Source organism: Saccopteryx bilineata, chromosome 3 (assembly GCF_036850765.1).
Source record: "Saccopteryx bilineata isolate mSacBil1 chromosome 3, mSacBil1_pri_phased_curated, whole genome shotgun sequence".
Classification (NCBI taxonomy): Eukaryota; Metazoa; Chordata; class Mammalia; order Chiroptera; family Emballonuridae; genus Saccopteryx; species Saccopteryx bilineata.
In genome coordinates, this window is record NC_089492.1 from 84,044,396 (window position 1) to 84,061,518 (window position 17,123).

Sequence of the window (17,123 nt, forward strand, 5' to 3'; positions counted from 1 at the left end):
AAGCCTGTTTTCATTTTCCTCAAAATTTCCCCTTATAATGTCTTTCAAAGCTACCAGCAGAGTGATGCAGTCCTACTCCTCCCCCAGGTCTAATGAAGGACACAAGCCTCAAATATCTCTGTTAACAGAAGAAACCATTGGCCAAAACTGCTTGGCTTTTAGGAGACAGACATAGAGCAGGGGATGCCTGGGGTCTGAGAGATGTGGGAGGTTCCCCTTGTTTATATGTGTTCCGATTCAGTCTCTTAGACAGCGGGCACAAAACCAGTGACTATCAGGCAAAGGATCACAAGGAAGAAGGAGACATTGTGTGTGAATGAGCTCTTGAAACCACAAGGCACTGACCACTTGCAGGACAGTCCGGGGAAGGGACAGGGGTCTCCAGGCAAGCCAGCAGTATCCCCAAAGGGCTGTCTAGCACCTCACAGCTGACCAGGGCTTGACTGCACTCCAGGCAGCCCCCTGCACTGTTGGCATGGGATGGGCTGAAATAGGCCTATTTCCGCTGACTGGCCTGCCTTGTGGAACTACCGAGAATAATCCCAGCCCCTTGGGTTTGCCCTGTTAGTGTTTGCAAACATTTCTCGATTCTTCCTTTAGGCCAAATGCCTTGGTTCGTTTCAGGGTCCCCTGCACAGTCCAGACTGTCTACCACCCCGGCTGGTCTCCTCTGGGACACCCTCATGTGCTGAGAGAAACCGAAAGCCCTCTGGCTCCACTGGCCAGGACAGCAGGCACAAAGCCCGCTCCTCTCCCGGCTCCAGTTTGAAAACGTCAACTGCTCAGCTCAGGACAGAATTCACTTTCCCAGCGATCCTGCCTCTCACTGTAACTTACCTCTGCGCTTCCAGTCAACCAACCTGTCCCTTTTCCTCCCCACTCAGTTCACAGCCCCTATTCAATGGCTGCATGGCATTTTCTCGTTGGATGTTTCTTTCTATATATATAGAATGCATATATATATATATATATATATATACACACACACATATATATATATGCCTTTTATTTTAGCTCAGGCAGGTGATGTTTTAAAGGGAGGATCTGCATGGTCTGGACTGGATGCTAGTATTCAGCCCCTCTGGAGAAGGCTTGGGAGTCATGTCAGGAGAGAGGAGACGCAAGACAAAAGGACATTATTACGGTGCTTTTTCCGTTTTTCTTTTTGCACAAAAACAGTCCATTTATTCAAGTGTTCTCCAGCACAAGTACATTAGAAAGGAGCTTTATTATATTCTTCTGGGCACAAAAAAATGTGATGAAGGCGGAACTGACAGACTTTCTACATCGGCTGTACGCATTGACCTCTTTAATTATTTCATAACAGCTATGTCACGAGCATCACTTACACAGAGATACAACAGAACACCGGGGGACAGGGCTGGGGACCTGCATGGGGCACCCTGCACCCGCCCTCCCTGGATGTCCCAGAACCAGACTGTGAAATGTACATTATTATTGTCAATAAATAGAGAAGCAACCCTAAAAAAAAATACAGTGATGAAAGGATGCTGGAACCAGGAAAAAGTAATAAAGGAAAAAAGAGGAACTGAAGAGAAAGGGAAGAAGGGGGGCTGGGGAGGGGAGGGGTGGGGTGGGGAGGTCTGGGGGGACGTCCTGCATTTAGCTGCGTGGAATGTGGAGTGGAAGTGCTCTGCCAACGGGGTCAAAGCGAAATCGTCTGTAACAGTAAGAGTTATTACCAAATCAGCTACGGAGTTTATTCTTCAGTATGGATACATGATTTCCCACAAATAAGTAAGCACCCGCTACTTCAATGCCTCAGCTAAAACACATGAAATTGCTCATTTAGTTTTCAAGTACAAAGTTAAAATGCCTTTTTAATAATAATATATCAGAGTAAAATAATAGTCTCTTTTAAACTCCACTACAAGAAAACAAAACAAACAGTCATTGTCCAGACAGCAGACTTAATTTAACAATATATATTTTTAATAAAATGTTTTTAGCACCTTGTTGAGTCACCTCCTCCCTCTGCGTATTCTAAGGAATTTCGGCATTTTTTGTTATTTGTTGAATTCTAGGGCTATGCAGCCAAATCGGTCTGGAAAGTGAAATGGGACTATGGAGAGGCTTGTGATCCCTGCTCATGTCCTCAGGGTCGGGCTGGAGGCCACCAGACGGGGTTGAGAAAGCCGAGAAAGCCGCCCTCCTGCGCCCCTGGGGGAGCCCACGGGGGTAGTTTTCCAGTTACAGGAGTCCTTGGGCCTCCTTTCAGGCAATTTAGCCAGTCCCGACTAGAAATGAGACCTTCTATCTTTGTCCTTATTGCTTTTGACTTGCTGTGTGTCCCTCCTCCAAACTCCATTGCCTAGTGTCAGCGATGAGCAAGAGGTCCCCCAAGGCCACCTCAGCTGGGTCTCTGCAACACACAGGTGCAGGGCAGGCTGCCTCACTCCCAAAGACCCCAGCCTCCCTTCACCAAAATGTAAAGACTCAAGAGCTTCTGCTAGAACAGGGGAGACCATCCTTATCTATTCTCTTTCTTTCCAGATCTAACAACGGTCGCTGACCCCCGCCTCAGCAGGAAGCGGCCAGGAGGGCCCGCTAGCTCAGGCCGGTCCTGTAACACCCTGCCCATCCTGCGGAGGGGGACCGGCGCCAGCTGCTTCCTGCCGGAGGGCGGGGCAACTCCGCGTCACCTCTGATCACAAGCACTGGGAGCAACCAGACTAGACGTCAGACAACAAATTGAGATTCCTCAGCTCTTGGAGCAAACCGGGGCCTGGCTCTGCTGCCCCTGACAAAGGAAACAGCCTGTCCTCTTCACATCTCAGTACTGCTCCACGGCCAAACCCCCAGCTCAAGGGGGCTCCTGCCGTTTCCTCAAAATGGTACCTCTGAGAGTCCAGTACAACAACTTGGCACTAAGCAGGGCAGCGACAGACATTCAAAACCACCTCCAGGATCCACTTTACATATTCTTTATTACCAAAGATATGAAAACTCCTGGGACAAGTTTCCCCGTCCAGTACTTCCCAGATGTCTCAGCTGGTTTCCCTCCCTTGCCCGTGAGAGTCCTTCCTGTGCCGGAGATGGCGGTTCGCTCCCACCCAGGCTTCCCCACAACTGCCTGCCGAGCCGAGGGAGTGGGCAGAGCGAAGAGCCGGCCCTCATCAGACTAGTTCAAAGTCCAACAGTCTCCCTTCCCACTGGGTCTGCCGTCCCAATCTGCACTGTAGCAATGCACTGAACTCACACAGGCACCTCCACCAGGCCCATCTCCAAGGCTACGAGCCCTGGATGCTCTTCTGCCAAGTTAGCTAACTGGATGGCCAGAGCAAAAAGGTTCTGGGGGTCTAAGAGAAAAATGGATGGTAACAAACTGATGTCATCTGCCCACTGCAATTCCTCATCTGCTGCTCCCCTAGCTTACTGTTTTCCAGTAGGTTCCACCGGAAAGGGGGTTAGCACCAGCCACCATGAGGCCCATGGGGCTCAGCAGCGACCTATTGGAAACGAGCTTCCTCCTCAGGCAGGCGACCGAGGGCTGTGACCCTGGCACCAGCCCCAGGTTACCGCCCCCAGACCTCTTTGACACCACCCTCCACTTGGCACCTACAGTAAGTAGGGAGGCATTACCCTGTCTCCAGAAGCCTTTGTTTTCAGGGGTAAATGGGCCTGCTCTTTAGAAAGAAAATCCCACTGGGAACACACACCAGAATTTCCCCCCAGGCTTTGTGGTTTTCCTGCTCCACCCCCTCCACCCTCATCCACAGCAAGTAGAATGGTTCCCACCTTAATTTTCAAATAGCCCTGCCTGTTGGAACACAGGTCCCCTTTAGAAGGCAGCCTGGGCCCTGTCCCTAGAAGGCCCCCTATGGTTGGAAGTGAATTAAGAGCATCTAGGCATGGCCCAGTGGGCACGTGCCCAAGGTCCCTTGCACCCACCAAGTTCTCTTGTGGGACTGGCCCCGCAGGTTGGCCGGGAGAAAAGCTGGTTTGTTAACTCTCATTCCTGCAAGGGGCACCTGGCCCACCCTGGGGCCTGGTGAGGCTGTTGGGCTGGGAGGAACAAACACTCTTATCCATCCCAGCGAACCTCCTGAGCATGGTCGCTGGCCCACGCGCATCCTCAGGCTTGCCACATCCTTGGCTACCAAGCTGCTTCTCCACATCACCCCTTGGGTAGAGCATGGCCAATGGGAAAGGCAAAGTCCTTCACTTAAGCAGTGGACAAAGGCCTAGGAGAGCCTGAAATGCTGACCGTGTCTGCCGAGGAAGGCCCAGACTGTCCTGACCCTGCGGGCTGGGAAGACCTTAGCGCTGGCCCGTGGGGGAGGGAGCACCTTGGACTGCCTGAGACAGCCCTCCTCCCCACAGCCCTCCTGGAGGGGTGCTGGTGGACCCAGGCCAGGGAGATGGAGCCAGCGGGAGCGCAAGGGGACGGGGTGAGCACCAGTCAGGTACAGGGACTCGAGAGGGAGGGGCAAAGGCATCCCCTGCTCCTGGCCACTCCAGCTCCCTGAGAGCCCACCATCACCACCTGCCACTATGTCAGAGCTGGCAGGAAGCAACTGGGTGTGCCCTTCAAAGCCAATCTGACAAGAAAATGAGCAGACTGGGGTCTGGAACTGAGCCCCTAAGAGGAACAGGAGACGCTATCGGCTGCGAGCTTACTCCTGAGCAATGAGCAAGGGATTCAAAGCCTTGGTTTAATTTTGTCACCAATTACTAATTTGTCTTATTCAAAACATAAAGTTCACTGTCCCATTTCTTTTTTTCTTTTTTTGCAATGGAAGCCCCTTGGCCAAGATAGACCTGGATGTCAATTATATTTTGGTGGGGGGAGAATAGGTAGGGGGAGTTGAGGGCTGACTTTACTGGTGCCTAGAGTTGCAGGTCAGTATCACAGTTGCTAACAGAAGAATCTTTTGACATCACCAGGGGCAAAAGAGAGAGAACGCTACCTGCTAGAGGAGAGCACCTGCTAAATAAAACCTCCTCCTCTTCCTGCCTTCAGCACCTAGCAACTTCTGGGATTGACAGTCTACCTGCAATCAGGGCAACAGAGGTAAAGAGCTGCAGGGCCGACTCCACAAAGTCCTGAATCCGGGAGAGAGTCGTGCGGGGTGCTCCCTGGCTGTGTGAGTGCACTCGTTATGCATTGGGATAGAAATGTTCCTGTGTATGCATGTGGGATTGATTGATTGGTGTGGGACTCTGTCTGCAGTGGGACTCAGGGCTCAGGATCCTGAGCCCCCTTCCCCTGCGCCCCATCACATAATATTTCTTATACATGACCCTATCTATGTATTTATATAGCGCCTATCACCATAGGCCCTATGTTTCTAGGGATGCGAACTTGGGACTATGTGCTTGACCAGCACACCTCCCAGCCCTGCCGGTCCCAGGAGGTGCCATCCCCCCTCCCATTATAAAATATATATCTCTATATGCCACATATCTACACCCCATCTGTCCAGGCAAGCATCTGCCCATTGGGCCCTCACCCTGGAGCCGCCAGTGCCGTCCCCGCCTACCGCCAACGCCAGGCTGCTTGCCTCGGTAGGAAGTGGAACCAAGTGTCACGCACTTGGGGGCTCCAGGTGCTGCTGACTCGAGGTAAGAGCACAGCTATCATCAGACCAAGCACTAGAAAAGAAATACACACCACTCCAATCACACACACAAGGAGAGAGACGGCCGGTCCTCCCTCCAGCCCTGACGCACACGACTCGAGGAAGGGAAGTAGAAGAGAAGAGGGACGCACCGGAAGGCTGGCCTCGGGGACTCCGGGCCACCCAGCTGTCACTGCACCTGGTGGCCCACCTGGCCCGAGGGGTGGGGACCAGGGCACCAGGGCCACCACTAACAGAAGCACCCTGCTCCCCGCACCTTGGTTTGAAATCTAAAGGGGTGGGGGTTGGGTTTTTTTGTGTTCTTAACAAAAAATCTGAAAACAAACATAATTATAACCAGAACCATAAGAATTATAACAAAAGGTGTCATCAGCCTCCCAGTATAAAACTGCAGCCTTTGGAGATGACCAAAAACATCACATTCCAGGACCGGAAGCCACCTTGTGCAGAGGGTGGATGGTGGGGCCTCATAAAAGAACACACAAAAGGCGACTTTAGACAGGCAAGCACCAGTACGTTTTGTATGTTTTTTTATTTGCTCCAGGTGGGGTTTTTAACTGTCAACTTTCCCACACTCTGGATTATTTCTGATCCCACCATGAGGAGCCCTCAAATCGGCTAATGTGGGAAACTTGGGAGGAAGACTCCCTTATCCTGCCATCTTGCTGAGGGAGTCTCCTCTTTGAAAAAATAAATGATCAAAAGGTTATTGCGTGATCCTGGATGAATCCCGCTCTCAGCTGTCCACGGTCCCAACCACCTCATCTCACCCCCCTTTTGGCAGGGAGAAGCAGGAAAACGCAGTTCCCAATTTCTCCTTCACCTCGTTTGACACCAAGGGGGGGACCCCCTTGATGATGATTCACCTGCAAGCTGTCTCCCTCTCTCCATCCTTGGTTAAAACCCTTTGCACATAAGGCAACGTGGAAGCTGATGTTTTTACTCATCTCGCTGTTTGAAAGCACCATTATGAAGTCAGGTTGTACAGTAGTTAACAGTACCTTTTATATATATAGCTCATATCTATCATATATATATAAACTGTAAACAAGAGGTAACAGCGGCTTCTAGAAACTGATTTTCTTCAAGGTTTCCTGTGTGGTAGGCACCTGAAATACTGTATAAAAGGGTCTTGTGTGGTGTTCTCGTCTCCCTGCTGCTAGTTGGGTTCTGTTTTGCATGACCAGGAATGGTGCTGGCAAGACAGCTCAGTGGCTGGGAGGGAGCGCTGCCTCTGAGTGTCTCTCTAGTTTCTGTCCCCTGCTTGTGCTCCTATCTGATCAGGCTAGAGACAACAAAAAAGATATATAGTAAAAAAAAAAAAAATCCAATTCCAATATATAGATTTCTATAGAATTTCCTTTTTTCCTTCTCGCTTATCTTTCTTCTGCAAGGTATTGTTATATTTTTTGTTATTGATTTTTGCTGCAATAAACCCTCTTGTTTCAGTCACAGCAAGAAATAAAAACCCAAACAAACAGAAAACCCCTCTGAAAAGAGTAGAAAACAAAAGGTTTGACCAAAAAAAAGGGGAGGGGGTGGGAGGGGAGAGGGAACTTGGTTTTGTTTTTAAATAGGACAAGATTAACATTAAAATTCAGGAGATGATGTCCAACCCTTTTTGCAAGGCAAAGCCCTCCGACATTTCCGCCTCTGTGGTTGTTTTTAAATTCCTTTTTCTCTTCTGGGTGCTGATACTTCTCTCCATCCTCATGTTCTTGGTGTTTTGTTGTGTTTTGTGTTTTTTTGTTTGTTTAACTTTGTGTCACTACCTCAGTTTGCCCTCAGTCCCTTACACACAAGCAAAATATTCCTTCAGCGGAGCGAAGAGGTGGCGGATCACCGGCACGCTCCACGACCGGCCCAGCAGTCTCTGTCTCGCCAGGCGGCTCATGTTGGAGACGTCAGTATAGTGGACAGGGAAGCCAAACACCCTGGGGAGAAAGGCAGAGAGGGCAGGGTCAGCGGGCTGTGTGGGATTCTGCAGAATCGTTGGTCCTTTGGAACCAATTCGAGACTCGGGCACCCTGCTACTTTCTGTGGATTTGAAGGTAAGTAAGATAATCATGGCCCATAGAGTTCCCAAAGCAGAAGCAGTCAGTATATGTGAGAAACACCTCAGGACAGGCTGGACCTGAGACTGAAGAGCTACAGTGGGTATCTGAGGTCTGTAAGTAATAAGTGTACACCCCTAACACCATCCCCACAAGACAGGGAGGACCCTACAAAGGGGCTAATAAATCACTGTCACACTGAGAATGAGGAGGTCATCTAGCCCATAAGTCCGGTTTGCACGAAATCAGGGAGCCAGTCTGGAAGGTCCAGCTGGTCCTGTGCTGTCCCGTTTGCAAAGTACTTAAAAGGAGCAGCATGAGGTAAGAAAGCTCCTGAAGCTGCCATGTTTCCTTGGAATTCAGCAGGACCTCTGGGGGCAGGGCATTGGGGACTGCTCCCTAGATGCCTCTCATTATGAGACCATCCCCAGAAAGCGCCATGCTGGGAAATGCCTGGGAAAACCCACTGTGCACATGGCATCTGTGGAGACACTAGCCTGTCCGGGGGAGACAAAGACCCCTCTCGTAGGGCCAGCCATCAGGACACACCACACTGCCCCAGGATACCAGCCCACTCCTTGGGTACCTTTCCATTTCAGTGCACCACAGGATGTCCTCTTTCTCATTCATGAAGACGGGGAAATGCTGGTCTTTGCCCTGCTTTATGGAGTTTGACCTAGTAGTAATGGTCCTCACTTTGCTGAACTAGAAGATGAGGAAAGAGGAGTAAGCACTCATGTGCTGGGCACGCACCTACCACAGGTGCCAGGGGCCACCAGGGGCTGGTGTCAAACCCTGACAAGGCCTGGTCCATCGGGACGGGAAGGACCCAGTCATGAGCCTCTGCAGACCCCACCACCTTGCTCTTCTTCATACTCTGAGGTCACCCAGCCATCTTAGACCAAGGACTTAAGATATAGCCACTGTCCTTCCTAAGAATTGCTTCTTTCACAAGGGCAGTGACTTGCAGACAAAAAGATGCCAAATGAGTCAGGCTTGAAGACAAGCAAACGCGGGCACCTGCTCTCACAGGACCTGATGCCTGGTGCCCTCACTCAGGGGAATTTCTCCAGAGAGAAGTGCAGCGTCTACGTCACAGGACAATCTCTGCTCTGAAGGCTCGGGCGAGAGGTCCTGGCCAAAAAATGTAAAAGCCCTAGCAGATCTAGGGCCCTTGGCAAAGGTTTCTCAGGGTCTGCCTCCCACGGGACAGACAGCCAACAATGCTCAACAAGGAGCTGACAGCCAGCAAGGACTTCCGATCTCTCTCCCCGCCCTCCACACCTTCCTCTGGATCCTCCCCTCAGGCCAACTGTGTCAATGACCCCATATCATCTCCTAAATCACATCCCCCACACCAGCTGCACCCAAAGCCCTAGAGGACAGGCAGGACACAGCCCTGGTGGCTGTTCTACCTCACTCTGCCCTCTGCCCTTCTTCCCACCTGCCAGCAGAGGGTACTGACACTGGGGCTAACCTTGGCTATTCTGCCATGCTCCAGACACTCCTGCAGCTCCAGCTTATCATTCACAGTGGATGCCAACGGCCTAGGAGTCAGAAAAGAGAAGGTGACGACAGAAGCCAGAAGAACAGGGACACGCCCAGCAGCTCTGAACCAGGAGCCACCTGAATCACACAGGTAAGCAAAAGAGGATCCTGGCTTCCACACATGCTGTAAGCCCTCAAATTCCCCCAGAATATGTGCACACACACTGCAGCCACCAGTGGACATAAGTCCACCAAGCATTAACTTTTTTTTGTCCTACAGAGACAGAGTCAGAGAGAGGAGTAGACAGACAGGAACGGAGAGAGATGAGAAGCATCAATCATTAGTTTTTCATTGTGACACCTTAGTTGTTCATTGATTGCTTTCTCATATGTGCTGCCTTGACCGTGGGCCTTCAGCAGACTGAGTAACCCCTTGCTCGGGCCAGCAACCTTGGGTCCAAGCTGGTGAGCTTTGCTCAAACCAGATGAGCCCGCGCTCAAGCTGGCAACCTCGGGGTCTCAAACCTGGGTCCTCCGCATCCCAGTCCGATGCTCTAACCACTGCGCCACTGCCTGGTCAGGCCCAAGCACTAACTTTTAAAGGTACATTCAAAGGCAGTCTCAAACTACAAATAAGCAGATGGCATTGTCCAGAAGTGGGAAAACAAATATTTTTATATCACTTATTTTAACTGAGTTTTAAAAAGCAAGCTTTGGGGGGTGACAGAATGTTGTGAATCTTGACTACAGTGACAGTTATATGGGTGTGTACATTAGATGAAATTCATCAAACTGTATACTGTAGATGTACATTAAAAAAAAATACAAATTCTGCATAGTCCCCTGAGGACAAATTCTGTGGCACTGAAGATATCACTTCCCAGAAGGCAGACCAGATTACTGAACATCACCTTCAGCATGGGCCTTTTCTGACATTTAGAAATACTTAATGAAGGTTTCATATAGAGGTCCACCATTTCAGTGTGGGAACCATAGGGGCCCACAGTCCAACTGTTCCTCCAGACTCCTGTTTAATGTGCACACATGCACAAACACACACACACAACTCTACTTGGCCCCACCTAGTACCCCGTTCCTCCTGGAAACTCAGTTCTATAATCTAGAAGCAGGTGGGAATAATTCCCCTAGGACCAAGGTTTGTTCTGGACTCTATAACTATATAAGCCAGCCCATTTTTTCCAATGTGCACACCCATCTTGAAAATTTTAGGGGGACACTGAGAGTTTACAGGTCAGCTGCCCGCTGACCCATCTCCTTCCCATCAATAAGCCCTCACAAAAAGACGGCAGCTTCGCTCAATGGGTGGGAGACTGAGAGGTTTCCACAACTTCATGCTAACAGCAGAAAGGAAGATTAGATAACTGAGGCCAGATTAAATGATGTTTCCAATTTACAAGTATTACCAAAGAGATTTAAAATCCATACTCAAAACACTCTGGAAAATATTTTCCTTCATAATAGGTGCCTAAAGTGGGTGGACCTCACTCTGCTTATGAATTGCCCATTTTCAACCAAAATTCCTCTCTCCTCATACGCCCTTTATAGAATGTAATTATTGCACTGAAGAAATGAAATTTTCTTCATTCCTGGATATTAAAATCTCTATCAGTGTAACCTAAATAAAGAGCATCCTTCCAACAAAAGACCTGAAGCCAAATGTGGAAAGTAAAGCAGGACTTTACACCTGTATGCAGTTCGAGTGCGGGCACCCCTGCCACATCCCCAATGCCATCCTCTGTGACTGTCCCCCAGAGCCTAAGGATCAGCTGGCTCTAAATACATCACCAACGCAGGAGAACCAACTATATAATTACATAACTTGGCAGTACCTTGATTCATGTTTATGTAAAGAGTACGCTTTTAAAGGTCCTATTTTCGACCACTAGTTGTTAGTTTCTCAGACAAATATCTTCTATACCCTGACTCCCTTTCTTCAAGAAGGAAACAAAGAAGAACATGGCAGAGCAGCAAGCTGGTCAGTGAGGGCAGCTGGCCCGAGAGAGTCACGTGGGGACCCCCACCCTGGGCCATCCCACCTGCAGACTCCAACCCGCAGCCGCCCCAGGCCTAGGAGCGCTCACCAACCTGTTCATACCAGGAAGGTTCCCCCAGAAGTAACGGGCCCTGTGCGCAGCAGACACTTCTTTGGCATCGATCATCACAGGGTTGGACTATAAAACAGGAGAGAAATTAAAGATGAGCAAGAGAGGAATATCACATAGTGCCGGGACACTCTGCTAGTTCAGAGTGCTGAAGCCTCACAGCTCTGACTTCTTAAGGAGACCAGGCACCAGGGCAGCCTGAAGCCTCCGGGAAAAGCCAGAATTAAACCTCACCACATTGCATATGCTCCCACTACAACACTCTATGACGATGGAAAAGCTATGTGTACCTCTCACCATAGTAGCCATTACCCCACCAGTTGCAGGTGGCTATTCAGTACCTGAAATGAGGCTAGTGTGACTGAGAAAAATTTTTTTAGGTAAGAGGGAAGATGGTGAGGCAGATTACCACATGTGCCCCGACCAGGATATACAAGGCAACCCCATCTGGGGCCAATGCTCAAGTACTGAGCTATTTTCAGTGCCTGAGGCTGATGTACTCCAATGGAACCATCCTAGGTGCCTAGAGCCATGCTCGAAGCAATAGAACCACTGGCTACAGGACGGGAAGAGGGAGAAAAGGGGGAGATGGCTGCTTCTCCTGTATGCCATGACTGGGAATCGAACCTGGGACTTTTACACTGGGCCAACACTCTATCCATTGATCCACCAGCCAGGGCCAACTGAGGAATTTTAATGTTTATTTAAATACCACATGTGGCTAATGGCTACCATAATGAACCACACAGCTCTATTTACTCAGGGGCTTTGAGAACGAAAATTCCAACAAGTGTGCACATGTCCAGTACATATCCAGATTATGAGCTGAACAGACACCTATTCGCACGTCTAGTCAGAAGGACTGCCTGCGGTGTGACTGATCCTTGATCCTAAAACTTTGCAGCATGGCTTGACCAGGTGGTGGCGCAGTGGACAGAGCGTCAGACTAGGATGCGGAGGACCCAGGTTCGAGACCCCAAGGTCGCCAGCTTGAGCGCGGGCTCATCTAGTTTGAGCAAAGCTCACCAGCTTGGACCCAAGGTCGCTGGCTCAAGTAAGGGGTTACTCGGTCTGCTGAAGGCCTGTGGTCAAGGCACATATGAAAAAGCAATCAATGAACAACTACGGTGTCGCAACAAAAAACTGATGATGCTTCTCATCTCTCTCCATTCCTGTCTGTCTGTCCCTATCTCCTCTGACTCTGTCTCTAAAAAAAAAAAAAAAAAAAAAAAAAAAGACAAAAAAGACGTGGGAGCATGGATTGAGCTCCCAGACTGCTTGTCCCGAGCATACCTCTGGCTGCACAAATACTCGATGCACAGCTCAAACCTGGATCAGAGGCAGTTGGGATCCAGATTATGAGATAGTTGTGTTTTCTTCCCAGGTAGCATGAAGCATCTGTCACAGGTGCCAAGGAACAAGGACGAGCCATTGATTTTGGCATCTCCTAGGTTCTCCCATGAAATAGCGCAGAGAACCCCAGCCCCAGGAGTATGGCATCACCCCCCCCCAACAGCAGTGAGGCCCACCTTCTCTTAGAGCGAGACCATGAGTCCCTTCAGGGTGGGCCTCTAACAGTGCTTTCTCCCTGTCTAACTGGGGAGTCCTGAGCCTCCCAAACGGGCTCCATATAAAGCACCAGTCCCAGTCCCCAGCTCCACAATGCAGATGAAACAGGGATAAAGCAGCGGTCCAAGTAGAAGCCACTGGTGAGCTGGCCAAACCAAGGGTGCTGGCTATACCTCAAGAAATCGCGAGATGTCCCTCTTGTCACTAACGCCCATGGCCACCACATTCTCAAAGAGCCAGAAGAAGGGGCGGTCATCTCCCTCCTTGGGCCGCGCGTCATGCAGGAGGCGGTAGAACTCAAAGAAGAGCCGGCCAGTGCCCTCTGAGAGGCGGAAGAGAAAGCCATCAGCTGGGCTGTCTGCAGAGACAGTGGTATGGCCCGGGCATGGGAAGGGCAGGGGAGGGCAGGGTCACTGGGAGTAGCCACCCAGGGCAGAAATATCAAAGGAAACCTACATGCAGAAGCACCAGCCAAGAAGGTGGCAGGGTGAGCACAGTACCTACCGTAGAGTCCCTTGCGGGCAGGGTTGACGATGGAGAGATCATTGCACGGACTGCCCCCAATCACCAGATCGAACGGGCCCCACTCCTGGATCTGGGGAAGAGAAAGGTCATGTGATGAGCCTGATGTTCCAGGACAGAGGCGAAAGGAAGAGAGAAATTATCTGTGAATTTGGCAAAAAAAGTACTTTGACATGGGCAGGAGACCTGGCTGCTTTGGACACTCACTACATATACACATTCATACACACATGCTACATACATGCATACACACACACTGTGCAGCCACGGGTCAGTCGCCGAGGCCCTGGGCTCGGTTTCCTGCAAAAAAAGGGAAGAAACTGGACTTGATACTCTGAGACCAGCAGGGAAACCGGCGTGTTCCTGGCAGCGGGAACGAACAACAGCCACACAGAGAAGGCCGTCCCAGCCGCACGGCTGATGTGCAGTACTCTGTGCTCTGCACACCTTGGGCAGCATCTGGGCCATCTGCACTTCAGATGCCCTTCAGGATTCCTGAGGGCCTGTGGTTTCAGCAGCAGACATGGATTAACTGGAAGGGCCACGGACCACTTGGTCAAGAGTCAAGACCCCGCCAGAGAGCTGAGAAACGGAGGCTGATACAGCAGTCACTGGAAGTTTTAGGACAGCCACCTTGCCATAATCCTAAGCGCTCAATTAAAAAAGGCCCTGAAACCTGCTAGGAGCAGCCTGAGCCCCAAAAGGTCAGCTTCCCCACCTCCATTCTCCCTCTGCCATCACCCTTGAAATAAGAAGGAACATTGGACCCTGGCCAGTTGGCTCAGTGGTAGAGCATCGGCCTGGCGTGCAGAAGTCCCGGGTTCGATTCCTGGCCAGGGCACACAGGAGAAGCGCCCATCTGCTTCTCCACCCCTCCCCCTCTCCTTCCTCTCTGTCTCTCTTCCCCTCCCGCAGCCGAGGCTCCATTGGAGCAAAGATGGCCCGGGTGCTGGGGATGGCTCCTTGGCCTCTGCCCCAGGCGCTAGAGTGGCTCTGATCGCAACAGAGCGTCGCCCCCTGGTGGGCGTGCCGGGTGGATCCCGGTCGGGCGCATGCGGGAGTCTGTCTGACTGTCTCTTCCCGTTTCCAGCTTCAGAAAAAATACAAAAAAAAAAAAAAAGAACATGGAAGAGGAGGAGGAAGAGAGGAAGAGAGGCTGGAGAAACGGGAAAGGAAAAGAGTAAATGAACAAAATGAAAGGGGGTCGGTGCTGTCCCCAGGAGCTGAATGCAAGAGACATAGAGAAGGCGGACAGGTCCCACAGCACTGACATACATGCTTTTGCGTGACGCTGCGGACGTCCCCGACGTACATGATCTTCCCCTGATGCCGCACCATGCCCACAGTGATGGAGTCCTCGCACACCTCCGAGGCAATGTAGCGATCCACCTGAATGCCCAAGTCTTTCAGCACCAGAAGCCCTGCACCAAGCAGCAGAAAACAGTCACTGGGTCACCTCTGGCACCCTGGTCTTTGCAGGGAAGCCCTCTGGCCAGCCAGACACATGGGTCAGTGACAGGCCTCAGCCCTACCCTGCCCAGTATGCTGCCTTAAACCCTTCTGGACCAACTGGAATATCAACGACAAGGATATTGAGACTTGTTGCATGTCTAGATTGGTCTATATTAAAGGTGGTCAAGGCCAGGAAAGACTGACAGGTCAGAGGTGGTCTCAGGATACAGGGAGAGCAGCAGCTGGCTCTGGGGCGGCCTCTTCTCTGTTATTTCTCCATCTTGCAGACACTGGTCCTTCCTTACCACTTCTTTCCCCAAAATATCACGTCCTGCTACAATTCTACCCAACCTTTAAGACTCAACATAAACGCCACCTGTTCTACCCCATCCCATGCCACCCCGGGACCACCTCCTCCTCTCTGTAAGCCCCCAGCACTGTGCCCCTCTCCACTTCATAGAGCAGTATGCATTCCTAAACTCAGCCTTTCTCTCAGGTTAAAACTGTCTTCAAGACAAAGTAGGCTGTCTCATTCACGTTCTGTCCTCAGCTAACTAGACTCACCTACTCACCATGATCCTGACACAAACGCTTGTGGTATTAAGGCAAGGAAACCATTAGATTAGACCCCAAGAGCTTCAGGGAAAAAGAGGCCACTGTGGCATCATTTCCAATGCTCCCAACAGACCCCACCACCACCACCAGGGGGCTTTCACAGCCTCTTGATGTGCAGTGTGGTTTAAGAAGGCCTCCCGGCTCCAGCCCAGGAAACCAAAGCTGTGAATTGACCTCTCTAGGTTTATAGAACATCAGCACTGAGCTGCAAACAGAGGACAAACTTCTGGCCTGGGATGCCATCCCCATGCTGGTCCTTTGGCCGAGGTCCCTGAACTCAGATTGCCCATCTCCCTCTGGTCACATGAAGGCAAGTTCTGAGAAGAGCTACTCCTTTCTGAAGGGCTGAGAGCCACCAGCCAGGGGACAGCCAGGGGGACAGATAACGTATCACCTCCCAAGGGCTTTCTGGCAAGGTCGGGAACCACACAGAAAAAAACAGCACCCTACAGGGTAACTCGGCATCCCCTACAAGATAATGGCTTAGGTACATAATGACATAGGTGTAAGGAGACTTGTCACAGCACTGCTCACAACAGTGAAAAAAATAGCAAGCAACCCAATAAAGGATTAAATAATTATGGTCCTTTCACTCAATTAAATCCTATGCAGCACTTATTAATAATAAACGTAGTTCTTCTATACTGATTGATATGCAAAAGTAGTTATTATATCATAAATGAAAAGGCAAGTTATAACATTACACATTTTACTATGCTTTTATCTATGTGTGTACAAATATATAACCACACACATATGTACATGCACACACACAAAAAATCTAAAATGACATACACTAAACACTAATTACAGGATTATGGGCAATTTAAAAATTCTTTGCTCTCGTTTATAATTTGTTTTTCACTAGGACTTAAAAATCAAAGCATAACAAAATTGCCCATGTTGTTGTTTTGGTTACTCGTCTGTCCTTTGAAGATTCGTAAATGAAACTTGTCAATCATCTCTCACAATTGCTCTGTCATCTGCTGGGAAGCTCCCCCCATTAAGAAAAGGGCCCACTGGACATGCTGGTTTACCACTTATTTTACTTTTCACGGAGTGCAGTGTCTCCCCCTTAGGGTGATGCTGGAACAGCTGTGATGCTCACGACCGTTGTGTTTGCCAGTTAAACCCACACAGTCCCAGGGCGAGAATGCAGTGCCTCTCGGGGCCTGTGCTGCTCTCACCTGTAGCAATTCCATCAAATAGAGACAGCACCCGGATGGGCTTCCTCTTCTCAGCTGGGACAGGTGGGTAAACCTTCGGAGGGTCCTAGGCAGTGAGCACAGCAGGCCGGGTGAGCAGCCAGGCGTGATCTCCAGCCCCGCACGCAGGGCTGCCCTCCCAGCCAACTGTGAGCTTGCTGGGCCTCCCCTGCGCAGCCCAGCCCACGACCAGCCAGAGCGCCGTCGCTGTGGACGCAGGTCTGCCCTCCCGCGCCAGCGGGGAGGGGTGCAAAGAGCCCGAGAGAAGGCCCGGGCCCAGCACTCACAAACTCCTGGTCGTGGTTGTTGGCGAAGAACATCTGCAGCCGAGAGGGCCAGTCGTCCCGCCGCCGCAGCAGCCCGTAGGTGCCCTTGTGCCCACACATGTAGCAGTTCCAAGGGTCTTCCTTAATGGCTGCCTGGGCAGCCCCGGGCCCCACCAAGAGGTCCACACACTCCACGCAAAAGCACCTGGAAGGAAGCCCAGTGTAG

General features: G+C 50.7%; 1 protein-coding gene across 11 annotated transcripts in view; it reads right to left on the minus strand.

Annotated features, from left to right (window-relative positions):
• Positions 1–1,148: 1,148 nt before the first annotated feature.
• DNMT3A (DNA methyltransferase 3 alpha) overlaps positions 1,149–17,123 on the minus strand; it is a 138,406-nt gene continuing 122,431 nt past the window's right edge. For 10 of the 11 annotated variants that reach the window (XM_066266596.1, XM_066266599.1, XM_066266604.1 and 7 more), the window contains 9 exons: positions 16,919–17,102; positions 16,614–16,698; positions 14,635–14,780; positions 13,342–13,432; positions 13,011–13,195; positions 11,252–11,337; positions 9,135–9,204; positions 8,244–8,362; positions 1,149–7,537 (listed from right to left, as the gene is read on the minus strand). In XM_066266596.1, coding sequence (XP_066122693.1) covers positions 7,396–7,537; positions 8,244–8,362; positions 9,135–9,204; positions 11,252–11,337; positions 13,011–13,195; positions 13,342–13,432; positions 14,635–14,780; positions 16,614–16,698; positions 16,919–17,102 — 1,108 coding nt within the window. In that variant the 3' untranslated portion in view covers positions 1,149–7,395. The remainder of the gene's footprint in view (positions 7,538–8,243; positions 8,363–9,134; positions 9,205–11,251; positions 11,338–13,010; positions 13,196–13,341; positions 13,433–14,634; positions 14,781–16,613; positions 16,699–16,918; positions 17,103–17,123) is intronic. The other variant, XM_066266605.1, reaches the window with a different exon arrangement.